The 27810-nt window shown below is 38.7% G+C and overlaps 1 protein-coding gene across 1 annotated transcript in view; it reads left to right on the top strand.

Moving 5' to 3' along the window:
• Positions 1-27810, top strand: part of PLS1 (plastin 1) — a 168344-nt gene that overhangs the window by 114720 nt on the left and 25814 nt on the right. The window contains exons 7-13 of the mRNA XM_053710016.1: positions 4424-4589; positions 4675-4817; positions 6672-6749; positions 8863-9052; positions 20222-20300; positions 21946-22060; positions 23885-24018. Of these exons, the coding sequence (XP_053565991.1) occupies positions 4424-4589; positions 4675-4817; positions 6672-6749; positions 8863-9052; positions 20222-20300; positions 21946-22060; positions 23885-24018 (905 nt within the window). The remainder of the gene's footprint in view (positions 1-4423; positions 4590-4674; positions 4818-6671; positions 6750-8862; positions 9053-20221; positions 20301-21945; positions 22061-23884; positions 24019-27810) is intronic.

Below are 27810 nucleotides of genomic sequence, written 5' to 3'. Positions count from 1 at the left end.
AGTAATCTAGTAAATGGATGATTGGTGCAGTAGTAAATTTGAATTTTAATGTGTTAAAAGTTTCTTCTGCTTCAGGAGACCAAGAAAATCTATAATTTTTACCAGTAAGACTAGTGAGCGGTTTTATTATGGAAGAGTAATTACAAATAAATTTTCTCTAAAAGTTTGCAAAACCCCAACTGACATGTTTTATGTGTTCTGTAAGGTTTTTCGAATATATAAGAATATCATCTAGATAGACTATAACACAAATGTCCATTAAATCTCTGAAAATGTCGGTAATAAATGCTTGAAAGGTTGCTGGGGCATTACACAAGCCGAAAGGCATTACACAATATTAAAAAAAAAAAAACATACCTAGTTCTGAAGGCGGTCTTCCATTCATTGCCCTGTCTTATCCTAACTAGATTATATGCCCTTTTGAGATCTAGTTTGGTATAAATGGTGGCATAATTTAGTCTTTCAAGTAATTCTCGTATAAGGGGTAATGGATACCTATTTTTAACAGTTATATTGTTCAAGGACCTATAGCCTATTATAGGTCTCATGGAACTATCTTTATTTTTGAAAAACAATATAGTTGATGCTGCAGGGGAAATTGATGGACATATAAACACCTTTCTAAGATTTTCATCTAAATATTCCCTTAAAAATGTTAACTCAGCTTGTGATAGGGGATAAATCTTCCCATAAGGAATGTCAGCACCAGGTAAAATGTCTATGGGGCAGTCATAGATTCTGTGTGGCGGAAGGTTCTCTGCCTCTTTTAGATCAAAAACATCTTTGTACTCATAATGGTTAGGCATGATTGTATCTATGTGCAAAATAGGTAAATCTGTGTTATATGACTCAGTGCAGTAAGTTGAAGGGAAAGTGTTTTTGTTGTGAGACCAATCTATGTTGGGATTATGTTTTTGGAGCCATGGAAACCCAAGAATAACAGAGTGAATACAGAGGGGAATGATGTAAAAGGTAAGGTATTCTTTATGACCTGAAGGAAAACAAAACAAGCAACGGCACAGTGTTGTGTGTAATGGGCCCTTTGAGATAATATGATCCATCAATTACTTTGACAGGAATAGGTATCTGCTTAATCACACATGGAATTTTATTTGTGGTGGCAAATGTTTCATAAATAAACATCCCAAAATCCCCAGAATCAATCATAGCTTCTGATGTGATGTTATGGAGATCCCACTGAAATGAAATATTGAAAGAACAATATCTGCTTTAACGTATTGAGTATTTGAGTGGAGGGTGACTTACCCTTTTTCTGACTTAACAGAGAGGGACAAGAGGGTACTGTGTATTCACTGCTTGCACAGTATTAACATAGATGAGCTAATCTTCTTCTAGACTTTTCTTCCTGTGAAAGTGGCCCTTTCATAGTTCCAATCTCCATAGGAGTTACTTGTGTTGAAGTCCTGTCATGAGATGAATAAGTTGAAATCCTTTTGGATGAATATCTGGGTGAGTTTTCTCAGCCTTTCTCTCCCGGTATCTGCGGTCGATTGATATGCAGATTTTAATTAAACCTTCAGGTGTGTCTGGCATCTTTATGTGCAAGAGTTCATCTTTTAGTACTTCGAACAAACCAATGCGAAATTGATTTTTTAGACTGAACTGATTCCATTCAAAATCTGTTATCCACATTTGAAATTCCGTTATATAGTCCTCGACTGGTCTCTTCCCTTGTTTCGGGGTTCTGAGGTTGTTTTTGACTGTAGGTTGTTTGTTAACATCTTCATATAAAGTCGCCATAGTAGAGAAAAATTCATCAACAGAATTTAAAATGTTATCATTATTTTCATAGAACCAGTTTGCCCATACTCTGGGTTCCCCTTTCATGTATGATATGATAGTGCAGACTTTTATGCGGTCTGAAGTGAAAGTTTTGGGTTTCATAGCAATATACATTAGACATGAGGTTTTGAATTCCATGAATTCTGAGCATTTTCCAGTGAAAATTATATAAGGGTTAAGCAATAGTTCAGGTGAGGCTGAAGGTTTATTCCTCATTAAATCTTGTACTATACCTTTAAGAGACTGATTTTCTTTTTGAAGATCTGTCAAACCTTGAGCTAATATGTCCACTTTTTGATTCAGTGTAGCTATGTGGTTCGACATTTCTATAGGATCCATTATTACTGTTTAGTAATCTCCAAAAAAGAAAAAAAAATATAGACTTGATTACACAGCAATAATCTAACTTTAAGTAACAAGTTAGTTTGCCTAAAATTTATATATCAAATATATTTTAAGTTTGTAGCTGATATTTCTGCAGCATTAAATGGAATTGAATAAGCTGACACAAAATAAACAGCAGATAATGTAGTTTAAGAACTACAATTTTGTGGAATCGTAGGTTAACTCAGTTCACTTAACTTCACAGTGAAAGGTCAGGTTTTAAAAAGGAGGAAGATTTATATTTATATGTTTTGACTCATGTAACTACGTAATATTGTAGCATAAAAGGCAGATAAACTTTGTATCAGGTTAGTTGTAATCCAAAAGGAAGATATTATGACAGATATATGCTTATGGAAATATGTATTATACTTGAGCTGAAGATGAAAATAGTTACAAACAAATGTCAATTCAAGAAAGAAAATGGAGTCCGGAATGATTTAATCAGTCACAGGTAAGTATAATTAGAAATGCTGCAGATGCAGTCTTACCGCTACCGGAGCAACCCTTGAATGTAAGATAACTTCCTAGGCTGGTTGTGCAGAGTTGAGGAAGATAAGGATAACCGAACATTAAGAGTTCTCACAAACAGTTACAGGAGAGCAGTCAGAGAACTTCAGCGAAGATCCGGAAGGTAGGAGGCGGAGATAGTTCCGACCGAGAGCAAGGAGTAGCAGCTGTGCTGAGAGAGAAAGCTATGCTTCAGGTTGCTTGATGCAGGCGGAGGGATGCAAAGGGTGAGCCTGCTAGGTAGATACGTAAGGGCGTAATACACTGGCGTATGCAACAGTAATCAAGAATTGATTAGTGATTAAGCTGTGTTTAAATAGTCAAGCTGAAAGGAATACCTTAAAGGTATAGTGATCTAACATAATATAGTGTCAGAAGAATTTGAAATATTACAGTGTGGTATCAGACTCCACTAAGCTCCAATATTTGCTGATGACTTTAGGTATGTATTCATCCCCTTGTGTATATGTCAACACTATCGTGGGGGTGTCAACATCGTGTATGTCGTTTCTTGATTGCAGGAGGAAGTCTTGAGTGTCAATCTTTACCTTATCTTTGCATTCCTGTAGGGCTTTTGTCTTATAGCCCCTCCTAAGGAATCGTGTGGTGAGCTCCTGGATTAGGTAATCCTTCTTATAACTTTTCGAGTTGTTCCTTATTACCCTCTTCATCTGTGAGGTTAGTAATGTCTTTATCAAGGCCGGTGGGTGACTGCTTCTGGCATGGAGAATTGAATTCTTGTCGGTTTTCTTCCTGTATAGAGTGGTCATTAATCTACCCTCTTTTTTGTAAATTTGTAGATCCAGGAATTTTATGGTCTCTTTGCTATAGGCTATCTTATATTTGACCGTTGGGTGTGTCTGATTGATGGCAGTAAACCAATCTGTGAGTTCTGGGCTTTAATGACCTTCTGCTTTCACAAAAAGAAACATACGACTGGGGGACGTGCCTGGCATCATAGGAAGTCCCCAGGATCTGATCCCAGCCTTGGAATCATGTGAACGCAGTGATGATTATGTGACTTCCTACTTCCTCTTAATGTTTACGTCGGAACTTCGTTCTGATCATTAACACAGTTTTTTTCTTGGCTCTCATTAACTTTAATGGGAATAGAAAACAACCTTCCTTTATTGTAAGACTGCTTTGTAAACTACCACATGGTGTAATCTTCTTGACAGCAATTTTAATGGCTGATGAGCCACAAATACATAATAAAAATATAATGTAAAAAACACTTACTAAGAATTTCACACAACCAGCAGATGTTTTTCCTGACAATTTTCAACGTTTCCTTTCATTTGCAACCCTTGTGTCGTGTGACAGTCATCAGCCAATCACAGACTCATATACATTAATCTTGTGACCTCTTCCCCATTCTCAGTATTAGTTGATGCCTCAGAGTGCATATAAAAAGACTGCACAATTTGATGTTTTGTCCATTTAATATCAGCATTGTAAACGCACCCTTTATTGACAAAGTGGGGCATATTTATCAATGTGCGAGCGTACATGATACGAAGTAGCTTATTATGTCCACCGCACATCGATAAATGCCGACAGCATACACTGTCGGCATTTATCATTGCACCAGCAGTTCACTCCATAATAATGTTAAAATATAACTGCCTTTTTTATTCCTGGTTGTACATCCCACTTGCTTTTTACATATATCATGTCGGCACATGAAAAACATTTATTTATTTATTAATTCATTTATTTTAATCAGGAAAATATAAACCTTGCACTGAATTCAGCTTCAGCTATTGGTTGTACCGTTGTCAACATTGGATCCCATGACATAAAAGAAGGAAAACCTCACTTGGTGCTTGGCCTCCTTTGGCAGATTATCAAAACAGGATTGTTTGCTGACATTGAAATCTCCAGGAATGAAGGTGCTTTAATGAAGTGAAGTATTTATATGCCATTTCTTATGTGTATAGAATATTTGGAAATTACAATGTGACTTTTCTCTTTCAGCTCTTATTGCTTTGCTTAATGATGGGGAGCAGCTGGAAGAATTAATGAAGCTTTCTCCTGAGGAACTTTTACTTCGTTGGGTGAACTACCACTTAAACAATGCTGGCTGGCATCCAATAAGCAACTTTAGTCATGACATTAAGGTTTGCATTATTTCCTATAGAGGTCCACTAAATGTTGGTACAGTGTAGTTCTTATCTTTTTATTCTATATACTCATTTATTTGACACCCTAAATACTCAATAAATATAATACATGATAAAAATAAAATTATGGTAAACAAGTAGATGGATTTGTTTTCTAAGCATTATTGTTTATACTGAAGATCAACTATTGACATGGCTGATTCACTTTAGTCTGAGTACAAATCTTTAATATTAACTTTAAGTTGTGGCCAACTGGAAATCCTTAGAAGTAATTAAGTAGTGTAGTTTCCTAGACTTTAGGATGACCAGAAACTTTAGAGCGATGTGTCTTATGTAGTAATCTGGAGTGAATTGAAGGTTTTTTTTTTTATTATTATTATGTTGCATATGATGGCTATATTTTGTATTAAATGCCATCTTCTTGTTCTCTTACCTTATCCAAATAAAATTTTGTGATCCATGAAAATCAAGTTTTGCGAAAATGGTGACTCATTACAAGTAGTATAGGATATCAGGATATCAGTTTATTGAAAGACAAAGAGAGTCAAAGAGGAACCCTGAATTGCCTGGAATGAAAATAGACAAATTATTTCTCACGCCAGATTGGTTTTACTTTATACTAACATAGCTTTTGTTATCATCAAGGATATCAGTAGTGCAATCATAAGTTCTGTAGAGTGGGACAGACCCTTACTGAACACATAACTAAATTTGCAATAATAAGCTTACATTTCAAGATGAACTTCAAACTGCCTTTTAGGGTAAAATGCTGGTAAAAATTTGTATTGATATGTTAAGTACCAAGCAGTAATCTGACAAATTTCTCAAATAGAAGTTTTTATTTTTTATATAGCCAGGGATGTCCTTATAATGTTCTACCTTTGCTGCATTATAGTTTTAGAACCTAGAGTTTGGTAATCAATGTTCTCAAACCTTGATTTATTGTATCAAAAATAAAATTAAATATTTTGAAGAAAACATGCAAAGAATTAAAACCATATTGATCCTTCCTTATTTGCAAATATTTTCTATTTTTCTCCTTCGTTTAACTCTATCTACAACTGAACATGAATTGCTGTTCAGTTGTGATGAACAGAGCATGAGACGAACGTCCCGGCCTTTTATTTCCCATTCATCTACATATTAATAAAAAAAGCAATTCAAATCAGACTAGGCCAGAGTCTGAGATCTCAGTTTTAAGCAAATAAGTAAAATTTTGATTTTAAATTGCGTTGTATTTCATAGTTTCTTCTAGTTGTGTATAATTGTAGGCTTTTTGGTTAATTCATTTTACCCATTATTTCAAACCTATTTTTCAAATTCAGAAATAATTTATCAGGGTCATCAAGCTCTACTTCTGCAATTGTTTAAAGGGAAACTGAACCCAAAATTTTTCTTTAGTGATTCAGATAGAGCATGCAATTTTAAGCAACTTTCTAATTTACTCCTATTATATTTTTTTCTTTGTTCTCTTGCTATCTTTATTTGAAAAAGAAGGCATCTAAGCTTTTTTTCTTGGTTCAGAACTCTGCACAGCACATTTTTATTGGTGGATGAATTTATCCACCAATCAGCAAGGACAACCCAGGTTGTTCACCAAAAATGGGCCAGCATCTAAACTTACATTCTTGCATTTCAAATAAAGATACCAAGAGAATAAAGAACATTTGATAATAGGAGTACATTAGAAAGTTGCTTAAAATGTCATGCTCTATCTGAATCACGAAAGAAAAAATTTGGGTTCAGTGTCCCTTTTATTAATACAGTTATCAGTGAGAACAGTACAAAAAAATCCATGACTTGCATGATGTATTTTAATTGTTTAAATGATTAATCTGTATTTTGTTCTAGGATTCCAGAGCTTACTTCTACTTGCTAAAAGAGATTGCGCCCAAAGATGAAGTTCTCATTGACTTCTCTGGATTTCATGTAAGATTACAATCTTGTTATATTCAAAACTTTTTTTTATTTGTTTGGTAAACATTGAAACACAAATTATTATAAGAGTAAAGAGATAATTAATGGGGTGGAATAACAAATACAAATAAACTACTCTATTTTATTAAAGCAGTAAATATATTCTAAGTAATTAGCATCGCCGAAATGCATAACCCATTGTCATAAAGTCCCAGATTTAAGCCTTTTGTCTCATTGTATAATCTCTCTGGGACTCTTTACTACATATAAAAAAAAAGAAAATGTCCTGAGGTGAGGGATTGAATACTTGTCTGACTGTACAACTTCTAACATTTCCAAAGGCTTTATAGAACTGGGATGTAAGGGGAAGTTGTTGGCATTGGCCAACCAGTGTTTGTGGGCAGAGCCACCACAGAAGTTGTGCACTGTGGTGTGTGCGGTGAGTGAGGTGGGAGTGTCATGGACAATATTGGGCATAGTTGGGCTTTCTTTGGGAAGAGCAGGGGCAGTTTCTGGAAACCAGGAGACTTATCCTGACAGATACAGTAAGCTGTGGAAAGTATAGTAGACAGACTTCCCTACCTGTCAAAATCCACCAATATAAAGGAGTCATGTTACGGTTGAAATCAGACATGAAGTCTTTGTTGGTCAATGTATATACTTGTTTGCTTATTATGACAGTGTTTTTCAACTCCAGTCATAAAGAACCACCACTTGTTTCTGCAATAAAGGACTTCAAATTTCAAATTGTGGATCCGCTGTAATTTGTATCTGAACTCGAGCAAAGGTGAAGTAATCAGCTGACCATGGATATACTAACCTGCTCTAACCCATCTGCTGATTATTTCACCTGTTCTCTAGTTCAGATATGATTGAGATATGGACTGTTGATGTGACTTGAAGATTGTAATTGAACATGAAAAATACTGCATTATGGTTTGTCGGTCTCCTGCAGTTTAAATTAGAACAGCAGAATAATGAAGAAGTAGTATAATCAATTTGGCATCTGTGAATCTCCTGTAGTGTGCAGGTTAAACTGAATAAGACTATAGTTAATATTTTTTACATACAGGGCCAGGTTACAAGTGGAGCGCTAAATATCGCTTTCATAAAATCGATATTTGCACTCCACTTTGAAATACCGGCACACGCTAATGTGCGCTGGTATTATAAGTTGTCAGCGTGGCGAGCGTGACCTCGCGTTGGCATTGCTGGGAAGCATTGCACTCACAAGAGCACATTTCCATAGGCTCCTCTACATCAGAATTTCAGCGCAGAGAAGGGGGTAAATAGGGCAGAGATGGCAACATGTTTAAATATATATTTACAGGAAACACACAGTTCACCTAGACCTCAATGTAAAGGCACTTTTCAGTGCTGTTTTTTTCCTACACCCTACTCCCACTAACTTTAACCCCAAAATACTGCCTAGTGCAGTAATTTTATTAAAAAATAAAGATGCTGCCATCTTATTTTTTTTAAATAAAATACACTACACAGTATTTTGGGGGCATTTGGGGCATTTGAATCAAATTAACCAGAGATCTGATATCTGGTTAATTTTCTAAGCACTGATTGCTACCGCGAGCTTGCGGTAGCAATAACCAGCCACTTGTAATGGCTGATTAATTATCACGCTCCCGCAAAATGGCAAATTTGCCCATTTGTAGGCGTGATAATTTAGAGCTCCACTTGTAATCTAGCCCATTATGTGTAATTTACATATGTTTTTTTGGGGGGCAGACAAAGGTATGGAAAGTAATGGTGGTGTTCAATAGTCCAATAATTGTCCAGAGAATAGGAGATGCTATAAATAATACTCAATAGGCTTTTCAAAGGGTTATCCCCTGGACTACAAAGTTAATGTTGCTAACACTAACCAATGTTTTTAAACATTTATGCATTTATAAAAATTAGTTTTATTTCTCTTTAACAGATATGAGTGCTTTTCTTTAAAAAAACAACAAAAAAACCTACACTAGAAATAGCAGGTCATGTTTTGATTATTGTATCCCTTTAAGAAAAACTATTTTAACTGAAAAATATTAGGCCTCATTTGATAGCTGTCCTAAAAGCATTTGAGTGCTCTACACATATATATGTTTTGAATGTCTTTATTTTTTAGGAGAACAGTGATTTGAAGAGGGCTAATTACATGCTTCAAGAAGCAGACAAATTAGGCTGCCGGCAGTTTGTGACTCCCTCAGATGTGGTTGCAGGCAACCCTAAACTGAATTTAGCTTTTGTTGCTAATCTGTTTAATATGTACCCTGCTCTGAACAAAGTCAATGGCTATGATATGAATCTAATTGAAGGTAAGCTATATTAAACACAAGCATACAATCACACTGTTTTATTTATTTATTTAATCTTATGTTGTATTGTGATTCAAAGGCCTTGAGCTTTATAGCTGGTCTGTCTTAAAGTGCCAGAAAGTCAAAAGTAAAAAAGACAGAGCAAACAATTTTAAACAATTTATAGGACATGTTGTCATTATTATCCCAGACTGAGAACGTTAATTTATAGATGAAGAAGCATATGTCCTGCAGATATAGTGTAAGAGGGCAGGAATTAGGTAAATGTTATGGAGAAGGTGGGTGTAGCATAAAAATGAAAATCAAATGCTAAGCTTGGTTCTAAACATATACAGTAGGTAATATAGAATTGTAATGTTGTATTTAGAGTTGTTACCTTTCTTAAAAAAATAATGCCCAAACTATTTGTTATTCTTTATAATCTACATTAGTGTTATCCAACTCCAGTACTCAGGGCACACTAACACTAACATTTTCATGATATCTTAACTAGTAATGTCGCGAATAGTTCCCCGCGAATAGTTCCCGGCGAACATAGCATGTTCGCGTTCGCCGCGGCGGGCGAACATATGAGATGTTCGATCCGTCCCCTATCCGTCATCATTGAGTAATACTTTGACCCTGTACCTCACAATCAGCAGACACATTCCAGCCAATCAGCAGCAGACCCTCCCTCCCAGACCCTCCTACCTCCTGGACAGCATCCATTCATTCATTTGGAAGCTGCATTCTTAGAGAGAGGAGGGACAGTGTAGCTGCTGCTGCTTGAATAGGGAAATCGATAGCTAGGCTAGTGTATTCAGTGTCCACTACAGTCCTGAAGGACTCATCTGATCTCTGCTGTAAGGACAGCACCCCTTTTAGGGCTAGAACATCAGTCTGCTTTTTTTTTTTTTTCCCTGTGTAATCTAATTGCAGTTGCCTGCCTGCTATTGTGTGTGTCAGGCTCACAGCGTATACTGTGCCCACTTGCCCAGTGCCACTACTAATATCTGGTGTAACAGTAGTGTACATTTAAAAAAAAACAACACTTTTTTGACTGTGTTAAATAATAGCAGTCAGTTTCCTTCACACGTGTGCGTTTCAGTGCCTGCCTGCCAGGCACAGTGTAACCCCAGTGCAACTCATATCTGGTGTAACAGTGGTGTAGATTTAAAAAAAACAACACTTTTTTGACTGTGTTAAATAATAGTAGTTAGTTTCCTTCACACGTGTGCGTTTCAGTGCCTGCCTGCCAGGGCACAGTGTCGCCCCAGTGCAACTCATATCTGGTGTAACAGTAGTGTACATTTAAAAAAAAAAAAAAACACTTTTTTGACTGTGTTAAATAATAGCAGTCAGTTTCCTTCACACGTGTGCGTTTCAGTGCCTGCCTGCCAGGGCACAGTATCACCCCAGTGCAACTCATATCTGGTGTAACAGTAGTGTACATTTAAAAAAAAAAATACAATTTTGACTGTAATAGATTGAATAGCAGTTAGTTGTCTGCAAGCGTGTGTGTCAGGCCTACAGCGTCTACTCTGCCAACTTCTGCCAGTGCCACTCATATCTGTTGTCACAGTAGCTTGCACGCATAGTACCACTAATCGGAAAAAAAAAAATGACAGGCAGAGGCATGCCACCCCGCAGGGGCTGTCGTGTTCGTGGTGCTGCGATTCCCTTTGGCCATAGAATAATGCCCAGTGTTCAGAGGCCACGTACCCTGAACTCGAACATTTCTGAGGACATAGTTGACTTGCTAACACAGGACACCCAATCTTCTACAGCTTCCGCTCGGAACCTTGACGCACCATCCTCCTCCAGCTTAGCTTCGGGCACCTCTCAAGTTACCACTCACCCGCCTGCCGCCACCACCAACACTAGCACCACAGCCGCTTCACTTGATCTGTCAGAGGAGTTATTTACACATCAGTTGGAAGAAATGAGTGATAGTGATGCGCAACCATTATTGCCAGAGGATGTAGATAACAGGGATATGTCTCAGTCAGGCAGAATTACACACATGGACGTACGGTGTGATGATGATGATGTTGTACCCGCTGCTGCTTCCTTTGTTGACTTGTCAGATACAAGTGAAGCGGTTGATGATGACGATGCATCCGTGGGTGTCACGTGGGTGCCCAATAGAAGAGAAGAAGAAGAGGGGGAAAGTTCAGATGGGGAGACAGAGAGGAGGAGGAGACGAGTTGGAAGGAGGGGGAGGTCATCACAAGGAGCTAGTGGCACAGTCAGACAGCATGCATCGGCACCGGGGTCAGCCAGACAGCACGCCAATCAACGCATGCTGTTGCCACCACCAGAATGCCGTCATTGCAAAGCTCAGCAGTGTGACATTTTTTTTGTGTGTCTGCCTCTGACAACAGCGATGCCATTTGCAACCTGTGCCAAAAGAAACTGAGTCGTGGGAAGTCCAACACCCACCTAGGTACAACTGCTTTGCGAAGGCACATGATCGCACATCACAAACGCCTATGGGATCAACACATGAGTACAAGCAGAACACAAACTCAAAGCCGCCATCCTCCTCCTGGTCCAGCATCTTCAGCCACGTCAACAACTGCTGTCCTCCTTGCCCCCTCTCAACCATCCGCCTCTCCGTGTCTCGCCTTGAGCAGTTCCTGCTCATCTGCCCACAGTCAGGTGTCTGTCAAGGACATGTTTGAGCGTAAGAAGCCAATGTCACAAAGTCACCCCCTTGCCCGGCATCTGACAGCTGGATTGACTGAACTCTTAGCTCGCCAGCATTTACCATACAAGCTGGTGGAGTCTGAGGCGTTAAAAAAATTTGTAGCTATTGGGACACCGCAGTGGAAGGTACCCGGCCGAAATTTCTTTGCACAAAAGGCAATCCCCAACCTGTACTCGATTGTGCAAAAGGAAGTAATGTCATGTCTGGCACACAGTGTTGGGGCAAGGGTCCATCTGACCACTGATACCTGGTCTGCAAAGCATGGTCAGGGCAGGTACATCACCTACACTGCACATTGGGTAAACCTGCTGACGGCTGCCAAGCATGGAATGCGTAGCTCTGCAGAGGAGTTGGTGACACCGCCACGACTTGCAGGCAGGCCTGCTGCCACCTCCTCTACTCCTCCTACTCCATCCTCTTCCATAACCTCCTCGGCTGAGTCCTCTTCTGCTGCTGCGTCTTGCTCCACATCAATGGCACCCCCCCAGCTCCCCAGGTACTATTCCACATCCCGGATAATGCAGTGTCACGCCGTCTTGGGGTTGACTTGCCTGAAAGCAGAGAGTCACATCGGACCATCACTCCTGTCCACCCTGAACGCACAGGTGGATCAGTGGCTGACTCTGCACCAACTGGAGATTGGCAAAGTGGTTAGTGACAACGGAAGAAATTTGGTGGCGGCATTGAATTTGGGCAAGTTGACACATGTGCCGTGCATGGCACATGTGTGTAATCTGATAGTACAACGCTTTGTGCATAAGTACCCAGGCTTACAGGACATCCTGAAGCAGGCCAGGAAGGTGTGTGGCCATTTCAGGCGTTCCTACATGGCCATGGCGCACTTTTCAGATATCCAGCGCCGAAACAACATGTCAGTGAGGCGCTTGATTTGCGACAGCCCGACACGTTGGAATTCAACACTCCTAATGTTCGACCACCTGATCCAACAAGAAAAAGCCGTTAACGACTATTTGTATGACCAGGGTGCTAGGACAGCCTCTGCGGAGCTGGGAATTTTTTTGCCACGTTACTGGATGCTCATGCGCAATGCCTGTAGGCTCATGCGTCCTTTTGAGGAGGTGACAAACCTAGTCAGTCGCACCGAAGGCACCATCAGCGACACCATACCATTTGTTTTCTTCCTGGAGCGCGCCCTGCGAAGAGTGCTGGATCAGGCCGTAGATGTGCGTGAAGAGGAAGTGGAAGAGTTGTGGTCACCATCACCACCAGAAACAGCCTTATCAGCATCGCTTGCTGGACCTGCGGCAACGCTGGAAGAGGATTGTGAGGAAGAGGAGTCAGAGGAGGAATGTGGCTTTGAGGAGGAGGAGGAAGATCAACCACAACAGGCATCCCAGGGTGCTCGTTGTCACCTATCTGGTACCCGTGGTGTTGTTCGTGGCTGGGGGGAAGAAGATACCTTCAGTGAGATCACTGAGGACGAGGAACGGGACATGAGTAGCTCGGCATCCAACCTTGTGCAAATGGGGTCTTTCATGCTGTTGTGCCTGTTAAGGGACTCTCGTATAAAAAGGCTGAAGGAGACTGACCTGTACTGGGTGTCCACACTACTAGACCCCCGGTATAAGCATAAAGTTCCTGAAATGTTACCGAATTACCGCAAGTCGGAAAGGATGCAGCAGTTCCAAAATAAATTAAAAAGTATGCTTTACACAGCGTATAAGGGTGAAGTCACAGCACAATGGGAATCTAACAGGGGAAGAGGTGAAAGTAATCCTCCGCCCACCACCACGCCGGCAAGGACAGGACGCTTTACAGACGTGTTGTTGATCGAGGACATGCGGAGCTTTTTAAGTCCTACGCATCGCCACAGCCCTTCGGGGTCCACCCTCAGAGAACGACTAGACAGACAGGTAGCAGACTACCTCGCCTTAACTGCAGATATCGACATTCTGAGGAGCGATGAACCCTTTGGCTATTGGGTGTGCAGGCTTGACCTGTGGCCTGAGCTATCCCAATTTGCGATAGAACTTCTGGCCTGCCACGCTTCAAGTGTCCTGTCAGAAAGGACCTTCAGTGCAGCAGGATGTATTGTCACTGAGAAGAGAAGTCGCCTAGGTCAAAAAAGTCTAGATTACCTCACCTTTATTAAGATGAATGAGGAATGGATCCCGAAGGGACTGACAGTGGGCGATACATTCGACTAAAAAAGGCCTGATGAGATGAGCTGCCTTGGGCTAAAAATGGTCCACACAGTGCTGTATTTTATCTCTGAATGCCGGATGACTTGCGTGACTTATCCGCCACCAACTAGGGTTCAAGCCGCAATGTTTTAGGGCACTTTCTGCCTGGAAAACAAACATAAATTTTTCTGGCCGCTGCTACAGCAGCGGCTGCAACAATACCTAATTTTTCAGGCATGTGTACATGCCTAATTTTTCTGGCTTCTGGTGCTGCACTGTGGCTTCAAAAACCAAACAAAAAAAAGGCACATAACAGGGATTAAACTGATAGGAATAGTACTACTTAACACACCACTCCTATATGGTGGCATATTAGATTGCACGCACAGTGCCCCAAATTTGAAGTAGGAGGACCGACCAAGCATCTTTTTCCATCTCCCGGTTCCTAAAATCGATGCCATATACACGTCCCCTGATAGGGGACGTAACAGGGATTAAACTGATAAGAATAGAACTACTTAACACACCACTCCTATCTGGTGGCACATTAGATTGCATGTACAGTGCCCCAAATTTGAAGTAGGAGGACCGACTAAGCATCTTTTTCCATCTCCCGGTTCCTAAAATCGATGCCATATACACGTTAGGGGACGTAACAGGGATTAAACTGATAGGAATAATACTACTTAAGACACCTTATAATAACGCAGAGAGTGGCAACGCAGAGAGAGGAGTCTGAAGAAGAGGAGTCAGAGGAGGAAGGTGGTTTTGAGGAGGTGGAAGACCAAACACAGCAGGCGTCCCAGGGGGCTTGTTGTCACCTTTCGGGGACCCTTGGTGTTGTACGTGGCTGGGTGGAGGAAGAGACCTTCAATGACATCAGTGAGGACAAGGAACGGGACATGGCTAGCTTGGTATCCAACCTTGTGCAAATGGGGAGTTTGCGGTTGTGCAAATGGACTGTTTGCGGTTGTTTGCGGTGCGTTAAAGGGACAGGCTAGGCCAAAATAAACTTTCATGATTCAGATAGAGCATGTAATTTTAAACAATTTTCAAATTTACTTTTATCACCAATTTTGCTTTGTTCTCTTGGTATTCTTAGTTGAAAGCTTAACCTAGGAGGTTCATATGCTAATTTCTTAGACCTTGAAGCCCACCTCTTTCAGATTGCATTTTAACAGTTTTTCACCACTAGAGGGTGTTAGTTCACATATTTCATATAGATAACACTGTGCATGTGCACGAGAAGTTATCTGGGTGCAGGCACTGATTGGCTAGACTGCAAGTCTGTCAAAAGAACTGAAAAAAGGGGCAGTTTGCAGAGGCTTACATACAAGATAATCACAGAGGTTAAAAGTATATTATTATAAATGTGTTAGTTATGCAAAACTGGGAAATGGGTAATAAAGGGATTATCTATCTTTTAAAACAATAAAAATTCTGGTGTAGACTGTCCCTTTAAACGGGGAGTTTGGTCTGTCACTGTGAAGCGGGCGTAACCCTTACACTACCTGATCGATACAACATCATACTTGATGTTTTAAAGCACGTTATTCCAAACAATTTAGGAATGTTAGGTGATTTATGCCCTTTATGGCTTAAAACCAGACTCTGCATCAACTATGTAATTTTCCATGGGAGTTTTGCCATGGATCCCCCTCCGGCATGCCACAGTCCAGGTGTTAGTCCCCTTGAAACAACTTTTCCATCACTATTGTGGCCAGAAAGAGTCCCTGTGGGTTTTAAAATTCGCCTGCCTTTTGAAGTCTATGGCGGTTCGCCCGGTTAGCCCATTCGCAAACAGTTGTGGAATTTTGCGTTCGCCATTCGCAAACCCAAATATTTAGGTTCGTGACATCACTAATCTTAGCAAAAGCACATGTAAATTAAAGGGATAGTATAGTCAAAATTAAACTTTCATTATTCAGATAGAGAATGCAATTTTAAGCAACTTTTTAATTTACTCCTATTATCAATTTTTATTCGTTCTCTTGGTATCTTTATTTAAAAAAGCTGGAATGTAAGCTTAGAAGCCGGCCCATATTTGGTTCAGCACATGGGTGGTGCTTACTGATTGGTGTCTCAATGTAACCATCCAATCAGCAAGTGCTACCCAGGTACTGAACCAAAAATGGGCTGGCTCCTTAGCTTACTTTGCAGCTTTTTAAAATAAAGATACCTAGAGAATGAAGAAAAATTGATAATAGGAGTAAATTAGAACGTTGCTTAAAATTGCATTCTCTATCTGAATCATGAAAGTTTCATTTTGACTAGACTATCCCTTTAATTAGCTTATTAGTAACCATTAGACATATGCATTTGGACTATGAATGCTGAATATGGCTGCCGCCAATTAGCTGTTTTCCGTGCTAGTTTTCTTCTTGTGAATGTGCTACACACTACAATCTGTGAAAATACAGATCTAGTGTGTTGCACTTTCACAAGAGGAAATTAGGGTTGCTACCTTTAGTTCAGGCCAAACCCGAACACTCAGCACATCAAAACATTTTCTTTGCAGAGTAAAATAGCACATAAACACAAACAAGATATTAACACCCTCACACACTATCTCATACACGCTCACACTATTACACACTCTAACACACACTCACACACACTCATACTCTCTCTCTCACACACACAAAGACACTAAAGGCTGTGACACACTGAGAGCAGCACGGTGCGCAGGGTGATGGTGCGGCTGTGTGCGCTCAGTGTGTCCTGCCTTTTCATCTCTGTGCGCTCAGCCGTGAACTTCAGAAGTGATGTGACGCGAAGCAGCTGCTTCGCCTCGTGCTGCATGGCTTGCAGTGTGTCACAGCCTTAACACTCTCTCTCACACACTCTCACACACACTTTCTATCACACACTAACACATGCACTCTTACACACATTTTCTCTCACACACACGCACATACACTCACTCACACACAGAAAGACACTGACAATAACAGAGACACACAGATCTCATGCAGACAGACACAAAAACACATACACAAGAGAGAAATAACTGTGGTCATGTGCAGTATGTTGCAAAAGCACAATGTCACCTTTTTGGCTGTGGCTGTTTTGCACCAAACCAAGACATTTGCATGTCTGGGACTGACTCAGCTTCAAACCCGGACACACAAATGCGAACCAGAACTGTTCGGGTCATTTCCTGACAGTTAACAACCCAAGAAGAAATCAATCCAGCTTTGAAAATAACTGAATGCCGCTAGAGGCAGCCATATTCTGTATTTGTTTGCCTCAGAAAAGCCTGGAATGCACGTGCCTAACAAAAAATGCTGATTATTTCACTTGTACTCTAGTTCAGATATAATTAGAATCTGGCTCATTGGTGGGCCATGAGGACTGGAGTTAAAAACCTCTGATCTACATGGACCATAGCTGTAAGATTAAAAACAGTTGGTTTGATGTCTAAATAAACATTATAAAATCTGATTTCATCTGAAATCCTCAAAACACAGGATTCCCACTGTATCCCATGGATAGAGCTGTAGTTCTCCTAAAGAGCCGTTACCCTTGTCTCAGTCTGGAACAATGTTTTGAAACTGTAAGCGCACGTTTGTTTGATTGTGTGGGTCATATGTGTCTTATTAGCTAAAAAACAGAAAGACTAAGTTGCAAAAAAGTTGCAAAATCAAACAAGGCAAAGTTATACTTTCTGGTCAGAAGGCAAATGGGACTAAAATATGCCAGCACGTGAGACAAATGGTAAAGATATAAATAAATAGTCTGACAGCAAGAAAAGTAGTACTAAGGCTTATGAGGATTGTGAGTAGACTTAGTAGAGATATATATAGGGTTGGTACTTTAGTTTAGTCCAGGGTGGATTTGATTTAAATCACTAATCAGTAAGACCAATAGATTTAAATCATAATACGTTTTCAGATTATTTTTCCTGTTTATATCAAACCATTACTGATTTGGTTATATATCATTAGATATGTATAGATAGATCGTTGAAATTAATGAAATTATTTGGACGAGAACTATACATTTCACTAGGGATCTCACAGTGCTGGAGGATCATTTTAGAATATCTCACCTGAGCAGAGAAGTTTTGAATATCAGGACTACAGACATACATACACAAGAGAGGAATAACTGTAGGCATGTGCAGTATGTTGCAAATGCACAATGTCACATTTTTGGCTGTGGCTCTTTCCTAAAAAACCCGGACAGACAAACGGAAAACTGAACTGTCCGGGTCATTCCTGGAAAGGTGTCAACCCTAGTGACAAGGTGTTATCAACAGTGGTAATACCATAAAGACACAGCAATTTGGAATAAATAGACTACAGTGGTGTACATAAAATAAAATTGTTGAGAAAAAATACCAGTAATGTTGTTATTTAAAAGACCATGCATCTCATAATTCAGATTTTCTTATTTTCCTTGTGGATTGCAGATTTCACCCCAGCTCATATAGGTACTGTATTAAGTATTACTCATGTTTGATGGATTTATTTTCTATCCCCCTGAGTGATATTACTATATCATGTGTGATATATATAGAAAAAGCATGACTTTAAACAGTATTTACTTTTAAAAGGAGGTTAACTCTTCCAAACTACTTAAAGGGACCGTATTTTTATATTGATTGCTAAATATCTAAATACAAATTACATTTCAAAACTATAAAAAAAAATAATGTAATTTTATTAGCAAGTTTTTCAGTCCAGAGACACACCCTTTGAAACATCTCTTGAGTGTTGTTTATCGTATCTTCTTTGCTGTGCAAATTTGTGCAATACTTTCTTTTTTCCACTATGCATAAATAAACATTTTTGGGGTGGATTAAATTATGAGTTTAGTGTCCCTTTAAAGGGGCATGAAACCCATTTTTTTTCTTTCATGGTTTAGAAAGAGCATGCAATTTTAAACAACTTTCAAATTTACTTCTATTATCTTATTTTCTTCATTCTCTTGATATCCTTTGTTAAAAAAAATATCTAAATAGGTTCAGTAGCTGCTGATTAGTGGCTGCACATAGTTGCCTTGTGTGATTGGCTCGTCCATGTGCATTGCTATTTCTTCAACAAAGGATATCTAAAGAATGAAACAAATTAGCTAATAGAAGTAAATTGGAATGTTGTTTAAAATTGTATTCTATTTGAATCATAAAAGAAAAAAAATTGAGTTTCATGTCCCTTTAACATAATTTTAAAGACAACATTATTTAAATAAGACATGACCTGTCTTATTTACATTCATGTTTTGATTTTGATGTGTGTTGCATGTAACATCTGTTCACTTCTATGCATGCTTTGTAAAAATTAACGAAAAGTTGAAAATGAGCTACACTTTGCATTCATTATTCATGTGTTAAATGAGAGAGGGATAGCAAGACGTGCTCTGTGTGACTGGGGAAACAAATGCAAGCCTGGAGAATAGATTATTCATTTAGTCTGTTATGCATCCTAAGAGGATAAACAAATTTTATCTGTCATATTATTTTTCCCTTTTGTGCCTAGTATAAAACAAAAGAATAATCAATGTCTGTGCCAGTTCTAAAGACAAATTTAGTGCTTTGTAATCAGTATTAATTTGAATGCTTTGTAAAGAGACAGTTTATATAATTCACTGGATAGGCTATTAGTAACTGCACATAAACAAATGGCACTATCTTTTCCCAAAAATGCGTCGTGGTGGTATAGCTATACCGCAAGCATTTTAGCCTGTAACACAACGTCCATTCCGCACTCAAAAATATGACGTTTGAGTGTGGGATCTTCATAGCGCCGGTATTACTGGTTGTGTGATCAGGCTAAAATGCTTGCGTTACAGCCTATACCGACACGATCCTTACCGCCATATGAGAACAGTAGTTATGGATTTTGCAAAACAAAAATGTTTCACAAAACTCTTAACTAAACTGTTACAAAGTACACTAACACCAATAAAATACCTATTAACCCCTAATCTTCCACCCACCCACATCACGACTATTAAATACATTTATTAACCCCTAATCTGCCGCCCACCCACATTGCCAACACTATTTAAATATATTAACCCCTAAACCGGCGCTCCCCGACATCACCGACACAATAATAAACCTATTAACCCCTAAACTCTGGTCTCCCACATCTGCTGTTGCATTGCCGCCCCCTGCAGATTCGCGGCCAATCGACCGCTAGCAGAGGGTGTTAATCAACCGATTGTATTCGATCGGGTTGATTTCTGTCCTTCGCCTCAGAGCATACAGAGAAGTTATGGAGCAGACAGAAACAAGGGGCCTCAAGCTCCATACGGGGCTTGATAAATATGCCCCTTAGTTTTTAAGGTTGTTCTTGTTTCTTATTAGTAATTATCTTTATCTTTGCCTAGGGGAAACTAATGAGGAAAGGACATTCAGGAATTGGATGAACTCTCAGGGGGTCAGTCCATATGTTAACCATTTATTCAGGTAAGTTTACATGCATTTACTTTTTAGAAGTGCAGTATGATTGGGAAAAAGGTTTCCAAATACAACATAGCACTAAAGAGCTAAAATTGATAATATATATATATATATATATATATATATATATATATATATATATATATATATATATATATATATTGGATAAAAAGCTTATTAGTTAAAAAATAAAACAATATTAAATAGACATTAAACATTGAGATTCCAATATATATTATAAAGTGTATTGCATAAGTGAAACAATTTATTTTGGCTTCTTTTACTGTAATTGAACTTTTTCATTGAAAATTAAGAGTTTTCCAATTCTGAGGTTTGGAAGTGCACACGGCATGCTTCACATAATTAGCCTTTACAGAGATTATCAGATAAGAAACTACAAAACAGTGGAATCTTTGCTAACAAAATGCCAGTGGCTAGCTGTGTCTACTTCAGTAACAACTCCTGATTGGCTCTTCTAATGTAAGGGTTAACCTGTGCTGACAGGTTCTGCCTGGCTCCGCCCCCAACACCTTTATCCGGATCTGCTCAGCTGCAGACAAGTGCTTAGTAATTTGTTAGTGTGCAGCTAATGGAGCTGAGCTAAATTTTCCTGTGCTTATATTTCAAACTCTTGGATTACAAATACAGGTTACAACCTGTACTATACTCCTATAAATTTCATCCTACGATCAGTGTTACCTTACCAATCTACTGGGGAGTCTGAAATTGAATCCTAACTTAATTTATTCAACTACTCTCCCTGTTTACCAGCCTGTGTTCATGGGGAACAGTCTGAGGACTCTTGTCACGCCTTCCTAAGCCATCCCTTTTCACAAACCTGGGACTTCCTTTACCTCATTCAAAGTGCTGTGTTCAGTCAGCAACGGTCCGTCTAACCGCTGAAGTTACAGCCACTCGCTACTGTGTCAGCTGACCGCACTGAGATGGTGACGTCACTCGTGCTCGCATCAGTTGTTCACTCAGCCTTGCCGCAGACACGGCTCTGCAATGAAGAGAGGAGACAGCTATACCGGGGACAACCTGGATAACCATTAACCCTATGTGGTACATTACAGATTGATCCCAATAGACAATATCTTGTGACATCACAAGCACATCCTGTCTCATATCAAAAAAGGGCAATACGTATATAAGTAACTAGTTAGGAGCAAGCCTACCATTCATCCTAATTTTCTTGCACCTGGTAATGTCATAAGTGAGAGACCAGCTACAACAGTTTCCTCAATAAGATATGTTTGGGAAGTGTTGAATCTGCTACTTATAAATTCACTAAAGTCCTTGGGGTATGCCTCTGAATATAGAGTTATACCGGATATAGTGATACAATCACACATATAATAAAAGCTTGTTAGTTCTGCAGTTGAGGTTCAGATCCAAATGAACTCTTGACATCTAAATACAGCAAGTGGTGGGTGGAGTTTGACTAATGAAAAAAAAAGTATGCAACAAGGTATTGATGTATTTAGCTTTTCACGCTTGGCTTGTATGTGAATTCATTGTGTGTCCCTTTAAGAAATAATGTTTGTAATAAAGATACGCAGTGATGTATTACCATGATACTATATTGTGGTTTATAGATTAACGTTTGTAAATAGTGGATTTATGAGGTTTTTCTCTTCTTCGTTATCAGTGATTTGACAGATGCCCTAGTCATCTTCCAGCTGTATGATAGGATCCGAGTGCCGGTGGAGTGGAGTCGTGTCAACAAGCCACCATTTTCAGTTTTAGGAGGACATATGAAAAGGGTACAAAAAAATCTTATGTCAAGATAGACGTGAAGCAGAGAATTATACAGTCATGCTTCTAATTTACCATTTAAAAATACAAATAACTGAGAAACTAAAACTGCTAAATATTTGTAGCATAAATAAATATATCTCACATAGCGTTGTTTATATAATAGAACAATTAAAATTGAGTTGTTAAATTGAAGTTACAACTAACATGTGCAGGTTTGTCAACAGCTCACCCCTGAAGTCAGATTGTTCATTGGCTAGTAACCACAACTTCCCCAGGTCTTAGTGGACAGAGACCATCTCAGAAGCATAAAATGAAAAAAGATGTAGGAACACTAAAAAAGTAACATTGAGGCTATGGTATCCTAATTTATTGTCTATAGAGAAAACAATTTTGTGGTTTAACTGTGGGAGCCTTTTTTCAGTAAGCAACACGATATATTACGCTAATAATGACCTTGTATAAGCCAAGTAATCTAGTGATTTACCATAGCTGCTATGCCATACCTCTTGCATTTTTGCACATATGTTACTGTTAAATGCTTAATATTTTATCATGCAGGGGATGGGTGGTACATGCTACAGTAAACGTCTGATAGTGAAGATTATTATTATTAAGTTATTTGTAGAGCGCCAACAGATTCCGCAGCGCTTTGAACATAGGTATGATATGCACGGTAGCATTTATGGGAGACAAATGGTTATAGGGCCCTGCCAAGTGTTGCATTGTTGTAAATTACCTCAATTTTTTTACATATATATTATTAGGCAACTGGTGGTGTGAACCTTATTGAATGTATACTTTTTTAGATTAAATTTGTTTAATAATCACTTGACTATGCAAATTCCCTCGCCATAAATATCCTCCCAACTATCTAACAACGTAAACACCAGAATCAACTGAAAACATTTACGCCCTTAATTATATACTCCTCAATAACGAGCTTGCCCTATTTACATGCTTTATAATCTCATAAATATATAGATTGAAAAAAATCCATTACCATAGTATTCATTACAATTAACAAACCATTTAACCACCAATATCCTGTGATTCACTCTTTCAAAACCTTCACCCCAGATGTGATATTGGGAATAAGGGGCTTTAAGAAAGTTTGGATGTGGTAAAATAATGTTTAAGAGCTGTTTAAATCCTCCATTAATGTTTTGTGGATGAATAAGAATATATGATGGTTCTAGACCCAGGAATTTGATGTGCTTTTATATTCTGAAGCAATCTAAAAATACTAAAAATATATCTTCATGTACTTATTGTTATGGTTAAGAATATAAAAACCACCTTAAAGGGACATTAACGTTTTCTTTCACGATTCAGTTAGAGTAAAATGTCAAAAATAAATTTAAAAAAATTCTAGTTTATTTCTATTGCTAAATTTACTTTTTTCTCTTGGTATCCTTTATTTGAAAGCAGGTAGGTATGCTCAGGAGTGTGCATATGTCTGAAGCACTATACGGCATCAGTTTTTCAGCAATGATTTTAAATGTTACATTTGCAAGAGCCACTAGATGGCAGCAATGTTTGCAAAAACTGCTGTGATATAGTCCTTCAGAAATGTGCACGTTGCCAACCTAGTTATGCTCTTTAACAAACAATACTATGAGAATAAAGCAAATCTAAGTGACCTAATACCCTGTGTGAAATTAAATAAAACATAAATATTATTATTATACTATTTGTTAACGAAAAAATAAACTTAGAAATAGCTTTAAACTTGTGTAGGTTAAGATAAAATGTAAACCTAAACGATAACTATTAAAAAATGAAGTGTCTTGTTTATAAACTAACGTTATCGCTTCCTAATGTTTTTCCAGATAGAGAATTGCAATTACGCAGTAGATCTTGGAAAGAGAAGGGCCAGATTTTCTTTAGTGGGCATTTGTGGGCATGACCTGCATGAAGGAAATCGTACATTAACTCTCGCCTTAGTCTGGCAGTTAATGAGAAGGTAAGTGTGTAATACTGCATGCTATTTTATATGTTGCATTAATGAGGAATACACTAGAACAGGGTTCTTCAAAAAAAATTCCCAAGACCCAGTGCCATGATACTAAATACCTTTGCGACCCTATTTTTATTCTTGGTCTGTTCATTTCTGAAGTAATATAGTGAGTCAGTGACACAGTCTGTAATCTGCCGGTGAGATGGCTGGCCTGACCCTACCCGCCCCAGTTCTTTATAAAGTGACCACAGTAGTCTGTGACATGGTCCAGCCCCCCCTTTCTGTGTATAGTGGTACTGTATAGTGACACTGTTTACCCCCCGCCCCCCATGCTGTAGTAACAAGGTCTGTAATTTGCTGGTTCTGCAAACATACACACATGCACATACATGCATAAATACACACTCAGTCACATACATACATACACACACACATAAACACCAATGAGTAAAACAGAAACACTAACCCCTGTAGTCAGAGACACTAGTGAAGCATCATGTCACACTCACATGATATCAGTGCAGGCAGTGGCAGGTCAATGTTTTTTTATTGTGTAAAAAAAACAAAACAAAACATTTTTTTGTTTGTTTTATTTTTTGAAGCTGGGCCCCCACCCTTGGGGGCCCAGTTGCAACTGCGACCTCTGCACCCCCTGTAGTTCCGCCCCTGTGTAGACGCATCACCACACATACTCTAATACAAGACACACATACACCACACATACATCACACACACTCATACGACCCACACACACTCTCATACATCACATACACCACACACACTCGCATATAACACACACACACCATACACACTCTCCTACAACACAGTCACAAGTCATGACCCAGTAAACATGGTGTTGTGGCGGAGTAATGGGTCCTGATCCAGGGTTTAAAAACCCTGCACTAGAGAGAAGCAATTAATAAAACAGCATTAACTTTCTTCCATTGTATTCGTGTGGCTTAAACTTCTGCCAATGTCGATAATTTGTTGTAATGAAAATTAAGGAAGTATCACCATCATCTTCATTATTATTAGGAATAATAACAATAAAATATTTGTAAATTATTTGTAAATCAAAGCTAAATGGCATAATGCAACACTGATTTATGGTAAATAAATACATATGCAGACTAAATAAAAGATACAGGAGGAGGAGGGCCCTGCTATGAAGAGCAGTCAGTCAAATTACGTTTTAAGCAATGGCAGATTACATAAAAATACTAAACATCAGGGCTAAATGAACTGAAAGTGATTGACAAGCTCTGCTCTTTTGCGATTGGTTGCACAAAAGCAGGGCACAGCCTGATCATTATGATCCCTTGTGGGCACGTTTTCTGCATAGGCAAACCTTTTAATTCTGGACAATAAATCTGCCCCATTGTCTTCAGCATAAGTGTGAGCATATTGTAAAGTGACCCCCACCAATCCTTCCTCTGTACATAAAAGTTTGGCCACCACCATTATAGCCCTATGAAGGTCACTTGGTCATTGTAAATGTACCTATGTTCCACTTGTATCTTAGGTAACACACATTGACCAAACACAGGGCACCCAGAAATCTTTCATATGAGTAGCTAAACTACTGCAAATCAGTACAAGATCATGGGCAAAGCTCTGAACATGACATACATATTACTATGTTACACACTACCCTACACTACTCTTGGCAAGTTTTATGAATTCAGTAGATAACCTGATCAGAATACAACCTGGTTAGATAGCATAATAAAATGAAATAAATAAAATGCCAACCATATTAGTATATGACATTTATGTCTGAATATGATGTTTATGTCTTATTTTTTTTCTAGGTTGGACAATTTTAAATATAACTTTAAGATATATTTTCTTTAATACAAATAAACCTATTTATTGATTTTACCTTTTCATTTTGGCACCTCCACATGAGCATTTGTTTATCAGTTTATTATTTTGTAATATAATGTAGTAGTTACAAACTATCTAGTTTAGTGGATTGAAAAGTAAATTATATTAATCCACTAGGGGGAGGTATAGGCTGTCAGAAGTACAATCTTCTATGTACAATGTATTAAAATACGAAAAGGATAAAAGGAACTTAAAGTGCAAACAAATAATGTGTTATTTGCAAGCAGTAGTGAAATAATAAAATGCTCTAATGTGTAAGTATTTAATTATTACACTATTGCATGCATATACCTTTATATTGAACCCCTGCAAATCAAATTTAATATTAGAAGTAAAATAAAAATTATTTTAAAATGACACGCTCTGGGGCCGATTTATCAAGGGCAGAATGTTTCCGCACGAGCCTTCAGGCTCCTTAACCGCTGCTCCTTAACTGGTCCGCTGCCTCTGAGGCTGTGGACATCAATCCGCCCGATCCTAAATGATCGGGTTGATTGACACTCCCCGCCTAGCGGCCAATTGGCAGGAGGAGGCATTGCACAAACAGTTCACCAGAACTGCTTGTGCAATGTTAAATGTCGACAGCGTATCATGTACACCATACATTAGTAAATCGGTCCCTCTATCTTAACCCTTTAAGTGCTAAGCACTTTCCCACCTGGGTGCTAAGCACTTTTGAGGGTTTTTTAATTTTACATTTTTTAAAATATTTTTTTTTACTTTTTTTCTTTGCTTTTCACATCCTCCACTTATAGGCGATTACCTTTCCAATGGTGGGTCTTGAGGGTCTGTAGCTGCTTAGATGCTTGAGATACAGGCTTCTAAGCAGCATGCCCCCTTTCCCTATATTGTCCATTGTCTTTTTTAAATAAAGTTGCACGGTGACATCATCACGTCATTACACGTGATGTCACCACGCAAAATAGGAATCCACGGCAATGCCTGTCACTCTACCGGGGTAGGAGCGGGTATGAACGGGTGTTAGCTCCCAGATCTCCCTCAAGGTGGGAGAGTGCTAGCGACGGCTCTGAGCCGTCGTTAGCACCTGAGTGAGAAACTCTGCGACAGTTCAGAGCCGTCGATAGCACTCAAGGGGTTAACCATGAAAGTTTAATTTTGACATTTATGTCCCTTTAAGAATGAAACAAAAAAAAAAACAACAACTTTGGGTTGGGTCTGCATCTTATGCAAGTTATTTTGTCAAGTATAAAAAAACGGATAGAGACATCCCCAGCAATGTACTGGGGGCAGTAATAGCAATAGATGTCTTTCCTGGATTTGCTTACACCATTGCCAAAGGTGCTGTATATAGAAGCCAAATCCTATTCCAGTTAAGAAAAAATGCCTGGCTCTTTCCTCGTGGCTCACTGTTCATGACCCTTTTCACTGGCTGCAGTATACAGTTCTTGTTGTTTAGAAAGAGATATACAGACTCTTTCCTTTAGCTGAATCTGCATAAAGATGGGTTAAAAAGCCAAAAAGCCTGGATAACCCCTTACCTTTATCATTAGTACCACAATAGGCACAACAGGATGAGAAGCTAGGTTTTATTAAACAATTTGTATTTTAAACCACACAATTTGAGGCTTGTTTCCATTGAGCTGCAATAGGGTTTTCTTAATTTCGTAAAATTAAAAAACTGCTCTTGGAAGCAATCACGCTAATCAACAGTTTCCGATTACATGGCCCATAGAACCTGAAAAGCGCAAATTTACACCAGGTTTCCATTTAAAGCGCAAACAGTTCAAACGCTGTTGGAAGCTGTCGATAAGGTCTTAAACATTACGGCATCCTCAACTAGGTGTAAAAGAGGAAACATAAGCTTTTTAACGCCTCTTTTTCATTAAGATATTAAACTTTTCAATCAATACAAGTGTTTCACTTTATAGATTTATTGTTATTTGTAACAAA

Source organism: Bombina bombina, chromosome 4 (genome assembly GCF_027579735.1).
Source record: "Bombina bombina isolate aBomBom1 chromosome 4, aBomBom1.pri, whole genome shotgun sequence".
Taxonomy (NCBI): Eukaryota; Metazoa; Chordata; class Amphibia; order Anura; family Bombinatoridae; genus Bombina; species Bombina bombina.
Note: the sequence above shows the minus strand (reverse complement) of the source record. Positions and strands in the feature narration are given on the sequence as shown.